The following is a 14,931-nucleotide window of genomic DNA, read 5'->3' on the forward strand; positions in this document are numbered from 1 at the left end:
AGTGCCGAAGAATTGATGCTTTTGAACTGTGGTGTTGGAGAAGACTCTTGAGAGTCCCTTGGACTGCAAGGAGATCCAACCAGTCCAATCTAAAGGAGATCAGCCCTAGATGTTCTTTGGAAGGAATGATGCTAAAGCTGAAACTCCAGTACTTTGGCCACCTCATGCAAAGAATTGACTCATTGGAAAAGACTCTGATGCTGGGAGGGATTGGGGGCAGGAGGAGAAGGGGATGACAGAGGATGAGATGGCTGGATGGCATCACTGACTCGATGGACGTGAGTCTCAGTGAACTCCGGGAGTTGATGATGGACAGGGAGGCCTGGCGTGCTGCAATTCATGGGGTCGCAAAGAGTCGGACACTACTGAGGGACTGAATTGAATTGAAGGTCCTTATTTTACCTGTTTTAGTATTAGGCTATGTTTTATTCACTCCTAAGACAAACATGTCAGGTGTGAGATGAACACCTGGGTATCTGCTCTCCAATCCAATAAACCCTACCAATGCTTTACAAGTACCACTCTCAATACTCTCCTCCTCCCTCCTTTCCTAGGAAGGATTCATCACCTGAACTTTAGGTTTATCATTTCTTGAATTTATAACTTTTACCACATCTGTAGGCTATCCCCGAAGAACAAATTGTTTGATTTATAGGCATTTAAACTGTACACAGTTTTATACTGTGCAAGTTCCTCAGTGATGTTTTTTCCCCTCAAACTTCATGCTTATGAGATGTGACAAGTTGATATGGGTAGTTGTAATGAAAGGCCTAATTCTTGTCCCAAAGTGATTTTGTGCTTGTTTCCAACACTATAAATATACAAGGAGGAGAATTTCAACTGAATCATCTCTCAGTTCTCTCCAGACCTGAAATTCTAATCCTATTTTTCATGAGTATAGAGGTGTACAGTTTACTGCAAAAGTACAGCACTGATCATAATTATGATTTGAGGTTGATTCTTTGATCAGAAATATAATCCTCATGGGCAGTGTGCCATGATATCATTTTCATAAATTTTGGCAAAATTTCAAGATTACTCAAATACAAAACTTCAGCATGCAAGGCAAATCATTTTAATACCAAGTTTGAAGTGGTACATGCAATGATCAGAAAAGACAGAATTCACAATGCAAAAATGCAAAGTTTATTTTCTTAAATAAAATACTATATTCATATCTATACAAATAATTATTACAACCATTAAAATGTTACATTTACCAATAAAAATTTCAAAACTTTAAACAAGAGCATGGTTCAGAATATTCACACCCTAATACAATGCATTTGTAAAAAGATGTCAAAATAAACAGGACCTATTCTTATTTACAACTGTAGGACAATCCTGGCCATATTATACATATCTGCTCTGAATTCATTACAAAACAAATTAGTTCCCATTAGAATTATAAACCAGGTGATTTACAGTAATAGGACACAGTGCACAGCAGACAGTGCTGGCATGGGAATAGATACAAATATTACATATACTGAAAGCACTACAGTTAGGTTTTTTCTGGTGACTGCCCTACAGTAAGCTTCTCACCCAGTGTATCTATAAATAATGTGTGAAGGTAACTATGTGCTCAGATTTCTCCACCCACTTTTACTGAAATGAATATATATGTGTATGTGTGTGTGTGTGTGTGTGTGTGTGTATATATATATATATATCTCCTGTTGAAAGTGGAAGCAGATCTTTTCTTCACAGTAACACAACTGCAGCATTTTAAGCAACACTGTCTGGTCCCTTTCTTTTGGAAGATCAACAGTTCAATTCCCCCTAAAAGTTACCAATATAGTCAAGTCCAGTGCCTCAGTGACCTCACAGATAAAAAATGGTTTTAAGACTTAGGGGGTGGGGGAATAGAGATCTAGAAAAGTGAAGAGGGGATTGACATGGAGTAAACTTTAAGTTCCTATGACATAGTATGGTGTATACCTGTACGTAACAACTGAGGGGGAAAAAAAGAATTATTTTTTTAAATGTCAAATTACAAATGAAGACTTATCTCCTATGCCTCATGAAATTCCTAGTGACAGATTATGTAGTCATCCAAAATAACACCACTTTCAACATTATCCCCAATATGTTCAACCCAGGTAGGTTCATGTTTATGAAGCATCTGAACACATGCGTGCACCAGAAAAAGACTACAGTTGACAAGGTTTGTGCAAATCTAGAAATAAGAATATTGAATGGCCACCACATACCAGCTCTGAGTTTAAAAGGAGTCTTGCATCTAACTAGTAAATTTTTCTAAGATCAGCATTAAAGATGGCTCAGAGAATGATAAGGCAACAGTGAGAAACATCAGCTGTATTTGTCATCTAGGTGTTTGATTACACAGCGTGTACCAGGCTGGTCCTTTGCCGGAACAGAGGAGTGGGTGAGCGGTATGTTCCAATGGCTGGTCCTAGGACCAGAGGCACAGTTGCAGGTAAAGTGCAGTTTCCGGGGAGAGGCATGTGGGCACAACTGGAAGTTCTGTGTCTAAGAAGGTCCTCAACACTTCTTCCCAGAACACCTCAATCTGAACTTGATGACCCCCACAGACTCTAGTAGAAACACTCTTAGGCTCACACAGAAGTGTAGAATACAGGGAGAATATGATTAAGTAATAAAGGACCCTTTCCTGTTGAACTCACAGGGGAAGGATAAATGGTTTCATTCAGCCAAAAAGTTATGAGAAGAACTAATTTCTGGCCTTTAATTTGCATAAGTGTATCAAAAACCATCACTTACTATTACTGCCCTCTGGAAGTACACAGCCATAGGTGATCAACAAATGCAGATTTGGAGAGAGCAGAATTAGAACAATGACTGCCAGGTTCCTAAGGATATCAACCCAAAGCCATCTGATTTTGGTACCACCTTTGCCCTTTCTTTACTCCTCCATGGGGGAAAAAAACAAGCTCTCCAAAACAAGGAACAAAACTATATGGCACGTTAAATATTTTCAGTTAATCTTGAATTACTTTTGTTTTGAGGAATTCTCTTTGCCCCTTAATAGAATACAGTGATTTCCAAAGCTAGGTCTTTGGGAATCATTGATTTGGGAGTATGAGTCGCTATTATGCACTGATCCAATGACGCTGGGCCCAATAAATGTTTCAAGGCAGAGGAGTAATCATTCTGCTAAGGAATGAGTGGGTTCCCTGCCACTTGACATGGAGCAGACAGAAGAAAATAAGAGCCTAGGTACTTTGCATCAAAGGAAGGATACAGCTAAGAAGAGTCATAATCTTTTCTCAAGTTCTAAAAACATCACTCCCATTAAAATGTATTTCCACACTTTTTTGGAGTGTAAATATCAGCCTCTCCATGAAATGGCTAATGTTAGAAGGCAAGAGCAGGGCAAATGAATTATCTTTAAAATATTTAAATAATTTGTATATTAAGAAGGCTAATTTTAAAATGAGTCAAATCCTCATTGCAGTTCACCCTGAAGATTCCCTCCTCATTCTTCTCTTTCTACAGTTCTGACACATTAAGTTTTATAAAGCATGATCACTCTGGAATGCGCACTCTTTACTGCATGATCCCTCTGGAATGCACACTCTCTACTTAGAAAAAGGGTACCATTGCTGGAACACCCCAAAGGTCTTAACATAAAAACAAAAACAAACTTCCTGGAATAGTATAAAATATCCCAAAACAACTTTTATGTACCAAAAAGAGAAATGACATCTTTTATCCATGATTGACACATTAGAAATTTTTGCATGATAAGAAATATGAAATTTTTTACCCTATCAGAAGTTGCTGTATTAAATGTTTAGAGGAATCAACATCTTCCTGAAATTGATTCCAGGTGATCAATAACACTATGAGAGAAATTATTTAATCAATGATTCACTTATGCTTCATACATGTTTGTGTATTTCTAGATTACAAATTTATCTGTAGAAATGATTTTACATTCTGTAGACATATATTAGCAAGCCACGAATAACATTAAATTTACTATAACCAAAACTATGTTCTCTGCCATGTTTGCCAAAAAAAAAAAATCCATATTGTTATATATTAAATGATAAATTTCCTTGCCCAATTCATGTAGCTCTAATTATCAAATACTTAATACTGCTTAAACCTCATATAATCATGCTTATAAATCAAGTAAGATTACTGTGCTCTGAACATTTTCAGAATTGAGTTTGTATATAAACACATACGTATGCATCTGTCTGTAAGACAATTAAAGCTATATGGAAGCAGGGGCCAAATTATTTGCAGATGGTCACATTTTTCCTCAGAGGGTCAAATAAGCCTTACTTAGGGATAGAGACTCATTTGGAATCAAAGTGTTGTACGCTTGGAATGAAAGTTCTGAGGAATGTAAATATTATCTCTGAAGAGAGCTGAGCAGAAAAATACAATTGAGACAACAGAGAAATACTTGCAAGTACCAGGCTTGAGGCCTTTCCACTGACTGTTCAAATTCAGCTTCTCCTTGGCCTGTTACCTTAGTTCTGATTTTACCTAACAGTCCCCAGTTTTGCAGAACTCAACAGCCACTGCGTGTGCGCGTATGTGTGAGTGCACGTGCGTGCACAGAGGGAAAAGAGAGGAAGAGAAGGTAGGAAAGAGAGAGAGAGGATGAATAGCTGAACACTCTAAGAACAGTTCTTGAAACTGGCAGATTAGACCTTTCAAGTACAAGGAAAAACTTGAATGTTAAAGCTTAAAATTCAGTTAAAATAAGTTATAAATGTCATATTTTTTCTCAATTAAACGTTTTAACTGTTTACCTGTTTTCTTAAGTAACTTTTTCATGAAGCTCTCCTATTTCTCCCCATGACCATTCTGAAGGAAGAAAATACAGACATTTTCTTTCAGTATATTTTTTGCGCCGAGGAGGCGGCCTCCGCCAGCAGCAGGGGAGTTTGGTAAGAACAGCGAAAGAGGCACAGATGACCCTTTTGCTGAGACCCTTTTGCTGTAGTAGAGGTATTCACTAGAGTTAGCTGCTCTAACCAAGCCTTCTGTGTGTGTTCAGTCGCTCAGGCCTGTCTGACTCTTGTGATCCCATGGACTGTAGCCCGCCAGGGCCCTCTGTCCATGGGATTTCCCAGGCAAGAATACTGGAGTGGGTTGCCATTTCCTTCTCCAACCAAGCATTAGGAGGCTTTTTTTTTTTTCCCCAAATGAGAATAAAACCAAAACACTGGTCTGTGGGTTAACTTTGTTAACAGAGCAGACAGAACAGTTTATATCTCCCACTCCATTCCATTTTTGGCAGAATATAACAACAAGCAATGGGCTTGAAATATGAGTACACATCAACTGTTTTCTTAACTTTTAATAAAGTTTTCAAAATGCAATACATGAATTTTGAATATATATCTTTAAAATTCAAAATTCATTCTTAACTTCAGTGGGGCTTTAAAAACAACTCTATATCAAGTTCTACTCTTCAGCAGGTCTCAGGTGTCAATTTCCTATTTTCAGATCGCAGGCCTATTTTGAAAGAGCTAGTTTATACCTTAAAATCTATGTCGAAGTACACACACACTCACACACGTGAACTTATAAAAAGACAATTTTTTGAAGCACCATTTCACATCTACCATCAGGAAAAGCAATGAACAAATTCATCCTCTCATTGTAAGTCTACAATGAAGGGTAATAATGCAATATACAATGCCATATCTTGAATATAAATACCAGTAAGTGAAAATACTGACAGAGCTTAAGACTCTGTTCAGAAATATTTGAAAAGTAAGGCTCAAATAACTGTTGATTCCAAACACACTATTAAGTGATCAGTCCCTAATGATTAAACAAATACCAAAGAACCTATTTCAAGATCAAATAGAACAAAGAGAGAATTCTACAACAAAACTCAATGAGTGAAACAATCCTTAACTGAACACATGCAAAACCTCACAATACAACTGGCTATCATCCTTATGGCCTGATGCAAAATGCAAGGACAAAATGGAAAACATCTACGTACTCTGCTGTTTAGCTTTCCACTTTTAAGGCTACTTGTTTAAGGAAGACCTTTGCTTTACAGGACCTTGGCACATTAAAGGATAAAATCACCGGAGATGGTGACTGCAGCCATGCATTAAAAGCAGCTTACATCTTGGAAGGAAAGTTATGACCCATCTAGACAGCATATTGAAAAGCAGAGACATTACTTTCTCAACAAAGGTCCATCTAGTCAAGGCTATGGTTCTTCCAGTAGTCATGTATGGATGTGAGAGCTGGACTATAAAGAAAGCTGAGCGCAGAAGAATTGACGCTTTTGAACTGTGGTGTTGGAGAAGACTCTTGAGAGTCCCTTGGACTGCAAGGAGATCCAACCAGTCCATCCTGAAGGAAATCAGTCCTGAATATTCATTGGAAGGACTGATGTTGAAGCTGAAACTCCAATACTTTGGCCACCTGATGCAAAGAGCTGATTCATTTGAAAAGACCCTGATGCTGGGAAAGATTGAGGGCAGGAGGAGAAGGGGACAAAAGAGGATGAGATGGTTGGATGGCATCACTGACTCAATGGACATGAGCTTGAGTAAACTCCGGGAGTTGGTGATGGACAGGGAGGCCTGGCGTGCTGCAGTTCATGGGGTCGCAAAGAGTCGTATGTAACTGAGCAACTAAACTGAACTGACGGTTCCCTAATTTGGAAAACAAGACATGGAATTCAGATAATTTATGAATTGTTATAATTAAGGAAGAAGCTTCTACCTAAACCAAACCTTGGGAATAAAGCTTGATTCAATAACTCACCTATTTGCTAACTGCTTGACTTGAATCACGGACATTCATTCTACATTAATTCAACACCTGCCATGGGTAAGAGACTGTTCCAGAATACACTTGGCCAGCATTTGGTTACAAGCCACTGTGTTCTACTGAAATGTCTGTATTGTTGGAGAGCAACTCCACTATCTCAATCATCTATTTTACAAATTGTCAACAATCAAATTTAAAATCTAGGTGATGACACCAGGATGACTTCTCCCACCTTCCAGTCGATTAGTATCTAGAGAATGTCAGATTATAAATCAAGCCTGAAAATGTCAGTCTGCTTGGGCAATTTAAAGCGCACACCGTGCAGTTAAAAATGAAAGATAAATTTTTTTTGACAACCTAGTATGTGCCTCATCTCTGACATGGCTTCCCTACATTCAGAAGATAACTGGCAACTGATTAAACAAACACAAGGAGATACACTCACACACTCTCTCTCTTCCTGTGCATGTATGTGTGAACACACATACAAATACATGTGTAATCTCACTCGTTACACTTATGTTTAGTCAATCGGTATTTAAACAGCTGAACTGCAATCATGACCTAAGATATGGCTTATGTTGTGGGCAGGTCTGTTGGAGGACTGTTTGGAAGAGTCTGAGGCAGAGGAGTTTGCTATCGTAAGCAAAGGGGACATCGCTGAGCCATCAGGAAGAGCTGTAGCTATTTCTGGAAACAAAGATGTCATATTAAAATTGGATAAGTGAGAGTTGGTCATGTGCATTGGAGGCATGTCGGGGAGAAGAGGAAAACTCGGTTGAGCAAAGCCAACAGGTCGGGGAGGAGACAGAATTGATCCAAATCGGTTATTCAAACTTCCACTGTTTACCTTCTCTGTGCTGGGATTTGAGAACATTTGATTAGGAAAATAGGGGATTGAAATATCATTGGACAGTGTGGGATGAGCAGGAGAGTATGGGGGATAGAAGGAGGGGAGAGTATTTTGGGGATCCACAGGGATGAGGGCTGGGGTTCGAGTGGCACTAGGCTGAGTAACCTGTGGAATGAAAGAAGCATTAGCGTTTATTGGCGGGTTCATGCCACCCTCGGGGATAAAAGGAAAACCAAAATTTTGTGATAGCGTGTGCTGGTCAGGCACTGAGTTATCATTAGGTACTTGTGGGCTATCTGGCATGAAACGAACAATACTTCCTCTCTTTTCTGCAGCAGGTTGTTGGCGTCCAAGAATCATACTGCCGCCAGTAGACAGAGGAAGGTGAGGAAGACTTGGATCAAAGACATTGCTATGTCTTGGGTTTCCGGAGCGAGTCCTTTCAGGTGGACGAATTTTGGAACCGCCGCTGTCTGGCAACGGATGCCTTGATCGCTGGGGAACTGAAGAACTGGTTTGACGTACAGGAGGCCCTTGGTCAGCATTTCCGTGAGACGCAGACGGATGCGGCAAAGCTGGCCTTGCAACCCCATGCATGTTGGTTGTGACTGGAGGGTTCATGTGGCCCTTGGTCCCATGACTGTCAGTAATCCTCATGGGATTGGATTTCTGTACAGAAACATTGGGACTCGTGTTTCGACCCTGAATATCTCCTGAAGACGAAGAACTTGAAAACGGAATATTCAAGGTGCTGTTCCGGGTGTTAATTGCGCCCAGGGACATGTCACAGCTCTCCCTACTCTGACTCTCACTGTCCCTTCTAATATGGACACTTTCATGGCTGGGGGGACAGTTATATTCAATTGCAGAGGAGGGACCACACTGTGTATTCCTCTGATGTTCTGAGAGGGATCTCTGACTTCCAATGACCTGATCGCCCAGGTGAGGGGCAAGTAAACTCTGCATGAAACTTTGGTGACATGTATTTTCATTGTCCCTTGTTGGGATAGCATTTCCTGTTGGGATGCTCTGAACTGGTGGATAAGGTAATCGCTTTTGGCGGTCGACTGGTGGTGGACCAGGGTTTTGACTAATACGAAAAGCTTGGGGCTGCATACTCCTCAAAGATGATACAGGGTTACCTATTTCATTATTTCTTGAAGACTGTACTTCAAAATTATTCTGGGGCTGCTGACTGGCTCCACTTGGTTTAAATGTCTGACAGTCAGAAAGGCGGATATCTGAGGCAGTATGGTCCACACGACCCTGCATATTATGAATGGCTAAACTCTTGTTTCTGGGAACATCAAGGTAGCTTCTCATTTCAAGCTGATCTGAAACTCTGGAACCCTGAATCGATATACCCATTCTCTGCTCTGAATTAGAAGATGTTTTTCCAATGAGTGCCTCAGCAGAGTAACTTGAAACTCTGTTTCTCTCCGGCCTGTGTGGAGCACAGGTCATGTCTGAAGGTCTCGTCACAATACTCGATTGGGATGCCATTTGCTGCTCTATGCCTCTTGATGTCAACAGCCTCTGCATTGGATTATGCCCAGATACGTGTTCAGAAGAAACCCCCGGAGCTTGCTGCCGGCTTCCCACCTCCTGCTGGTGCAGAATATCTTGACTGAGGTGGTTCTGGTGGTTCCGGCTGGTGGAAGGGTTTTCACAACTCTTCTCTGCCTGGGAGCTTCCAAAATGTTGCTGCATCTGTTGCTGCATCTGCTGATGGTGCGGGTGCGGCTGACCGCTCTTAGGTCGGGATTGGTCAGTTCCATGATGCTTGGGTTGTAAAGACAGCTGAGAGGCCTGAGTGCCCTGAACAAGATTCCTCTTTTTTTGCATCTGAACTTCCTGTTGCAGGGTTCTCTGTTGGTGGACGCTGTGGGGCTGAGAGTGGACAGAACTCTCTGCGTGAGGTACGTGACGCTGCAGCTGATACAAGTGATGCCTCTCTCTCAACTGCCCTGCTTGCTGCTGCTGCTTTAAGTAGACGTGGTTACTATGCAGGTGAGGTACCCCTTGAGCTGGAACATGTTGCTGCAGGGCCTGCAGATGTTGGCCGGCCTGGGCTGGCTGCTGTTCAGCAATGGAAGCCTGCGAACCACACTGAACCTCGGTCTGCCTCAATGCGGGGACCACAAAGTTGTTACTAGGCGGAAATAATCGAGTAAGGCCGTCCCCGTGTGCTGGGTTGCTAATAGGCACAACTGAGTTTGAAGAGTTGGGAGGAATCTGACCAACCATCATTTGAGTTTGATCGGAAATGCTGTCTGGAGTTCGGCTCATCAGGGACAGACCTTCAAGCCGGAGGGCGGCTGGCTGACAATGCTTCTGACGTTTAGCTGAAGACAGTAAAAGGTCATCCTGGACAGCACGTTTAGTAGAGTCTTTACGGCTTTCGTGACTTGGCTTTAAGAGCGGCTCTTGAATTGGTGTGTTTGGTACAGTACCAGCCATAGTATTTAGGTGTTCTTGGGAGTATTCAGTCATCAGGGATGGTCCAGGAGGCTGACTGCCATAGGAACCAGATGAAACTGTCAGATTCACTGTTGTAGGAACAGCTGTTTGCTCTGAAGTTTGGGATAAACCAGTGCAGCTGACCAGAGGATGGCTGAGGGTACTCTGGTGAATAAGATTATTCACACTTAAACTGGTGATGCTTGGTGGCTGGGAAGTCGAAACCTGTAAAGAGGCATTTGATGTTTTCATTCCTACAGAACAACTTGGTTTTTCAAGGGGCCTATCCACAGTGGCTTCAATTGAATCCTGAGAATTAAATTCATTTGGTGTTGCTTCTGCCTGTCCTGGACCATTCTCTTTAGATATCTGTGTTTTGAAAGGCTGGTCTCCCTCTAAAGAGGATGCTTCAGAAGGCTTTGAAGGAACTTCCCGTATATCAGCTGGTACCTGAGTACCAGCTCTTCCCTTCTCAAGGTTCTCCTGGTCAAAAATAGCTCGTGCTGCAAGAGCAACTATATCAGTTTGCTCCACAAAGGTGCAGCTGTCACACGTATTAGTCGCTGCATTGCTGGTGACGTCCTCTCTGGCTGTTTCAGGAAGCATAGATGCAACTGAGAAACTACGACTACTGCCAGAGCTGGTCGACATGGGAGAGTCAGCCTGCCTACTGGTGAGCAAAGAACCATTAATAACCTCCTGGTCAGGGATGCACGAATGAGGCTGTCCTGGGTCTCTATCATCACTGCTCATCAGTAATAGCTCCTGTTTGGGATGCAACTCAACATTTGAATCAACTATTTTAGAATTTTCTGAAGAAAAGTCAGGATGGTCCACCTGGACTGAAAGAGATGATTTCTGAGGGTCTTTTTCTTTAGCAAGACCAGAGAGCAGTGCAGTTAAACCCTGCCCCTTTAAGAGACCTGTGGTTGGTACTGTATCTGATGACGCTTGCTGAACCCTGCAAGGGTCAGCAATGACTCCCACTTCAGAAACACAGTCAGTACTTGTAGTGCTCGTGGTAGATGACAAGTGAGAAACCTGAGAGACCAAAACGGGGGCATCATCCGCAGAGGAAATCAACACGTTGGCTGACGTGCAGGATTTGGCAGCATCTGGCAATGCCAAACTACTCGGTGGCGTATCCTGAGATGTCTCTCGTTGTGAAATGGGGAGAAAATCTTTGGATTTTGCTGGGGCCATTGTAAATTGTTCACTTGTTACAGATTCTTGGGAGGGTGGGCTAGACTCTTCGGCTGACTTAGATTTGGGTACAGACTCAGGCATCACTGATTCAGAATTCAGAACATTCAAAGAATGTGAACCAGAAACACTTACACTATTTGTCTGGGACACAATGGCAGATGGTAACACACCAGGGAGGCTTTCCAGAAGTCCATCATTACATGATGGCTCTGCGGAACCTTCAGTGCTGGGGCCATCTGACTTGCCCACATCTCTGACTGCATTCAGGGAGCAGGCTGACTTGTTAGTGGCTAAGTGTTTCTTGACACCCGGCTTCTTATTCAACCTTTTTGCCTTCGTGTTAGGCACACAAGCCACAGTGTTCACTGAGGGAGTAGTCACTAGGTTGTAAGTACTGGGTAGTGTGGCTGAATTATCTGTTGTCATGGGAGGTGCTACAGTTGTTAATGAAACACAGTTAGCTGGGGTGATTTGACTATTTGCAGCAGTTTGAGGATGGACTGGCTGGCTAACAGACAACTGTACACAGCTTTGCCCAGCCATCTGTGATATGCTTTGATTGAGGCTGGCCAAAGCGCCAAAGGTATTCAGGGCAACATTGGTATTTGGATCTTCGCTGGTGGTGGGCTGAATAATTTGCATAGGGGTTTGATTTGTAGTTCCTGATGAAGACATCACAGGCTGCAAAGCAAAGAGCTGTCCATTTAAAGAAATGGTTTGAGGCTGCTGTTGGCTGGATACAGTAACAGAAAAAGTTTGTGTGGAATTCGACGCTGATAAAGATGTAGGTCGTGGTAATATGTGGACAAGGTGCTTTCCTCCAAAAGTCTGTGGGGTGGAAACATTTTGCACTGAATTGTTAGACCCTATGATAGCACTGGCTCCATTGACAGGGAGTCGAACAGAACCGGGAGGTGGAGCAGAGAGAAGTGGCAAAGTATTCTGGTTAGCTGCCTGGATGATGACTATCTGTTGACCTACCGTTTGGTTGGGAACCTCTGCCCTCATCACTGTTGGGCACGGGGTGGTGCTGGGTGGTTGAAGAATGATAACGTTCTGATTAGCAGGAGCTGCATTAACAGCTGACCCCACTGGCTGAGCCATCTGAATCACCTGCATGGCAGAATTCAATGGGAGGATACTTTTTGGAGGCTGAGACTTAACTTGTGGCTGGGTGATCAGTGGCTGCATAGGTAAAGGTGGACAGGAAGGCAAGGTTACAACTACTTGCTCAACTGGCTGCCCCTCTGCTGGAAAGGAATTATTCAAGCTGATGCCTGGAGCCACACATCTACTGTGGTTGGCTGTGGTGGGGCTAGTGCCAGACTCATTTAATACCGGGGTCACAGCAGAAGACGGTGTCTGGCTTAAGGGCTGAATAGTGTTTCCCGCCAGTTGCAAAGTAGTCCACGTTGTCTGTGTGTTTCCAGCTGAGGAAATTCGGGTAAGGCTATTCATGTTTTTCAAATCTGAAGTACTGACAGCTGAAGAAGGCAAAGAACAAGAAAGAGTCCAACCACTGTCCATAGGGTTTGCAGAAAGGGTGCTTACAGGCATGGTGATCATCCCTCCTCCAGGGACAGACGGGGCCACCACCATGGTAACACTTGCGGAGTCTGCACCCTTGCTACTGCTTGCCACACAAGAATCACCGGCAGGTCTGGGAGGCTGGGAGCAGACTGCGGTGGTGACGGAAACAACCAGGGTGGTTTGAAGATCACTTCTGTGATCCTGTGTGCTCCGGCAGGACTCGCTTCCAGGCTGTCCTTGAGTGGCAGTTGCTGAGCAGCTGGAGGAGATGCTTGTGGCACAAGGGACCGTTTTCTTCAATACTTGGGGGCTTTCTTGCCCCTTCTTATTTTCTGAAGAATTTTGATCATTTAGACACGTGTGCGATGAACAATGCTGGGGTGGTTCAGGCCCAACAGGAACAGCGACCAGTGAGCTGCTGGTGGGACCAAGCACACTAGACTCACTTTCGGAGGTGGAGAGCTCAAGAATGTTTTGAGCAGAAAGAGCAGCAGGAAGACAAAGAGGAACAGGCTGGTTGGCAGCCAATGCAGAAACCGTGGTCTGATGCCATGGCTTGTTTTCAGAAGGGTAAACTCCAGAAATAGACACAGGAGTCACAAGATTGCAAGTCCTCTGCACTGGCACCACATTGGCAGTTTGCTTTTGTAAATTATGACCAACATTAAAGGTTATCCCCTGAACAGCTGTTCCCTGGCTGTTTCCACCAGGCTGACTCCCATTGGAATAAACAATGATATTTTTTTGAACCTGGTCACTGGGAATAACAACAGAGACCTTTGAATTTTTAAGATTTCCTTTCCAGTGGATTGTGGGGTCGTCATATAAACATATGTCATTTGCTTTTAGTAATTCAATATATCGGCCGTTTTCTTTTTGAATTTCTTCCAGTTGTTTACGTAGCTTTTTAATTTCTTCAGCTATAATATCAAAAAGAAAAAACTTTTTAAATTACCTCTAAATGTCAGTATTTACATTAATTTAAGAAAGAGCTGTATACTGAGCTACTGAATTCTAATTTTAGCAGCCTAAATACCTCAACTGAAATCTTCAGCTCTTTTACAATATAAGTTCTTTCTTCTTTTTAGAATGGTATCTCAAACGTCTACTCAATCCTTTTAAAGGTACATATCTTTAAAGATCAACAACTCAAAGGTCAAAAATTACTCATAATGTAGAAATCTCAAAATTACCGAATTCAAAATAGGGCACCTGAAAAGGTGAAGCAAGGAAAAACATACTGCTATCATGGAAACATGCTAGGAAAATAACACTGAATATCAATATAGTAGCATTTCAATGTTAAAATAACAAACATTACTTATGGTGGTAACAGTCTTTTCCCCCTCCCCCAACCGACCACACCTGCCACCCAGCTTGTGGAATCTCAGTACCCCGATTAGGGACTGAACCCATGTCATGGCAGGGAAGTTCAGAATCCTAACCACTAGGCAACCAGGGAACTCCAGACAGTCTCTTTTATAAATGGCTTTGAAACAGCAGAGACCAAGTAGAACATGTAAGAAGTAAGGTGGGAGGGCGATAAGAAGGCATCAGTAGTGAAACTTGCACTCTCCTCGGTAGGGCCATGTTCTCTACTGAGGCACCAAGATGTCTGTGATGCCCTAAATCATTTTAAAAGAGACAGCCTCACTCATGGATCCTACTAAGGGTTAGGCTTGGCTGTTGGTACTTATGCTCAGTGACCCTACATAGCTCCACCTGCCTTGTCATAGTGGTAGGTATTCACCACTCCCTCCGCCAAAGGCAGCTGATCCTCAAGGCCAATACCCTACATGGTAGCCTGAAATAAAAAGTTCTGTTCCAACAAGGAGGAGCTGAGACTATCAAATTGCTTTCTCAGGTATTTAAACAGGAGACACAGAAGAAGGATGCCAATGTGCTACAGACATCAGAAATTAAAGGACAATTATCATGGACTAAATAATAAAGATGATTGTTCTCACTTACTGGACACTTACTATATGCCTGGTACTTTGCATTCACTGTCTCATTTACTAATAATAAAAATAGTAACAACAACAGATAACATTTATCAAGCACTTACTATGTTCTGGGCTTTACTCTAAGTGCTTTACCTGTGTTATCTCTTTTAATTCTCATAACGAACATGA

General features: G+C 42.5%; 1 protein-coding gene across 4 annotated transcripts in view; it reads right to left on the reverse strand.

Moving 5' to 3' along the window:
* Positions 1-14,931, reverse strand: part of USF3 (upstream transcription factor family member 3) — a 104,240-nt gene that overhangs the window by 50,289 nt on the left and 39,020 nt on the right. For 3 of the 4 annotated variants that reach the window (XM_070788169.1, XM_070788160.1, XM_070788164.1), the window contains one exon: positions 1,124-13,716. The exons of the other annotated variant lie outside the window; for it this stretch is intronic. In XM_070788169.1, coding sequence (XP_070644270.1) covers positions 7,286-13,716 — 6,431 coding nt within the window. In that variant the 3' untranslated portion in view covers positions 1,124-7,285. Of the gene's footprint in view, positions 1-1,123; positions 13,717-14,931 lie in introns of those variants that run through there. 4 annotated transcript variants of the gene reach the window in all.

This window comes from Bos indicus, chromosome 1 (genome assembly GCF_029378745.1).
Source record: "Bos indicus isolate NIAB-ARS_2022 breed Sahiwal x Tharparkar chromosome 1, NIAB-ARS_B.indTharparkar_mat_pri_1.0, whole genome shotgun sequence".
Classification (NCBI taxonomy): domain Eukaryota; kingdom Metazoa; phylum Chordata; class Mammalia; order Artiodactyla; family Bovidae; genus Bos; species Bos indicus.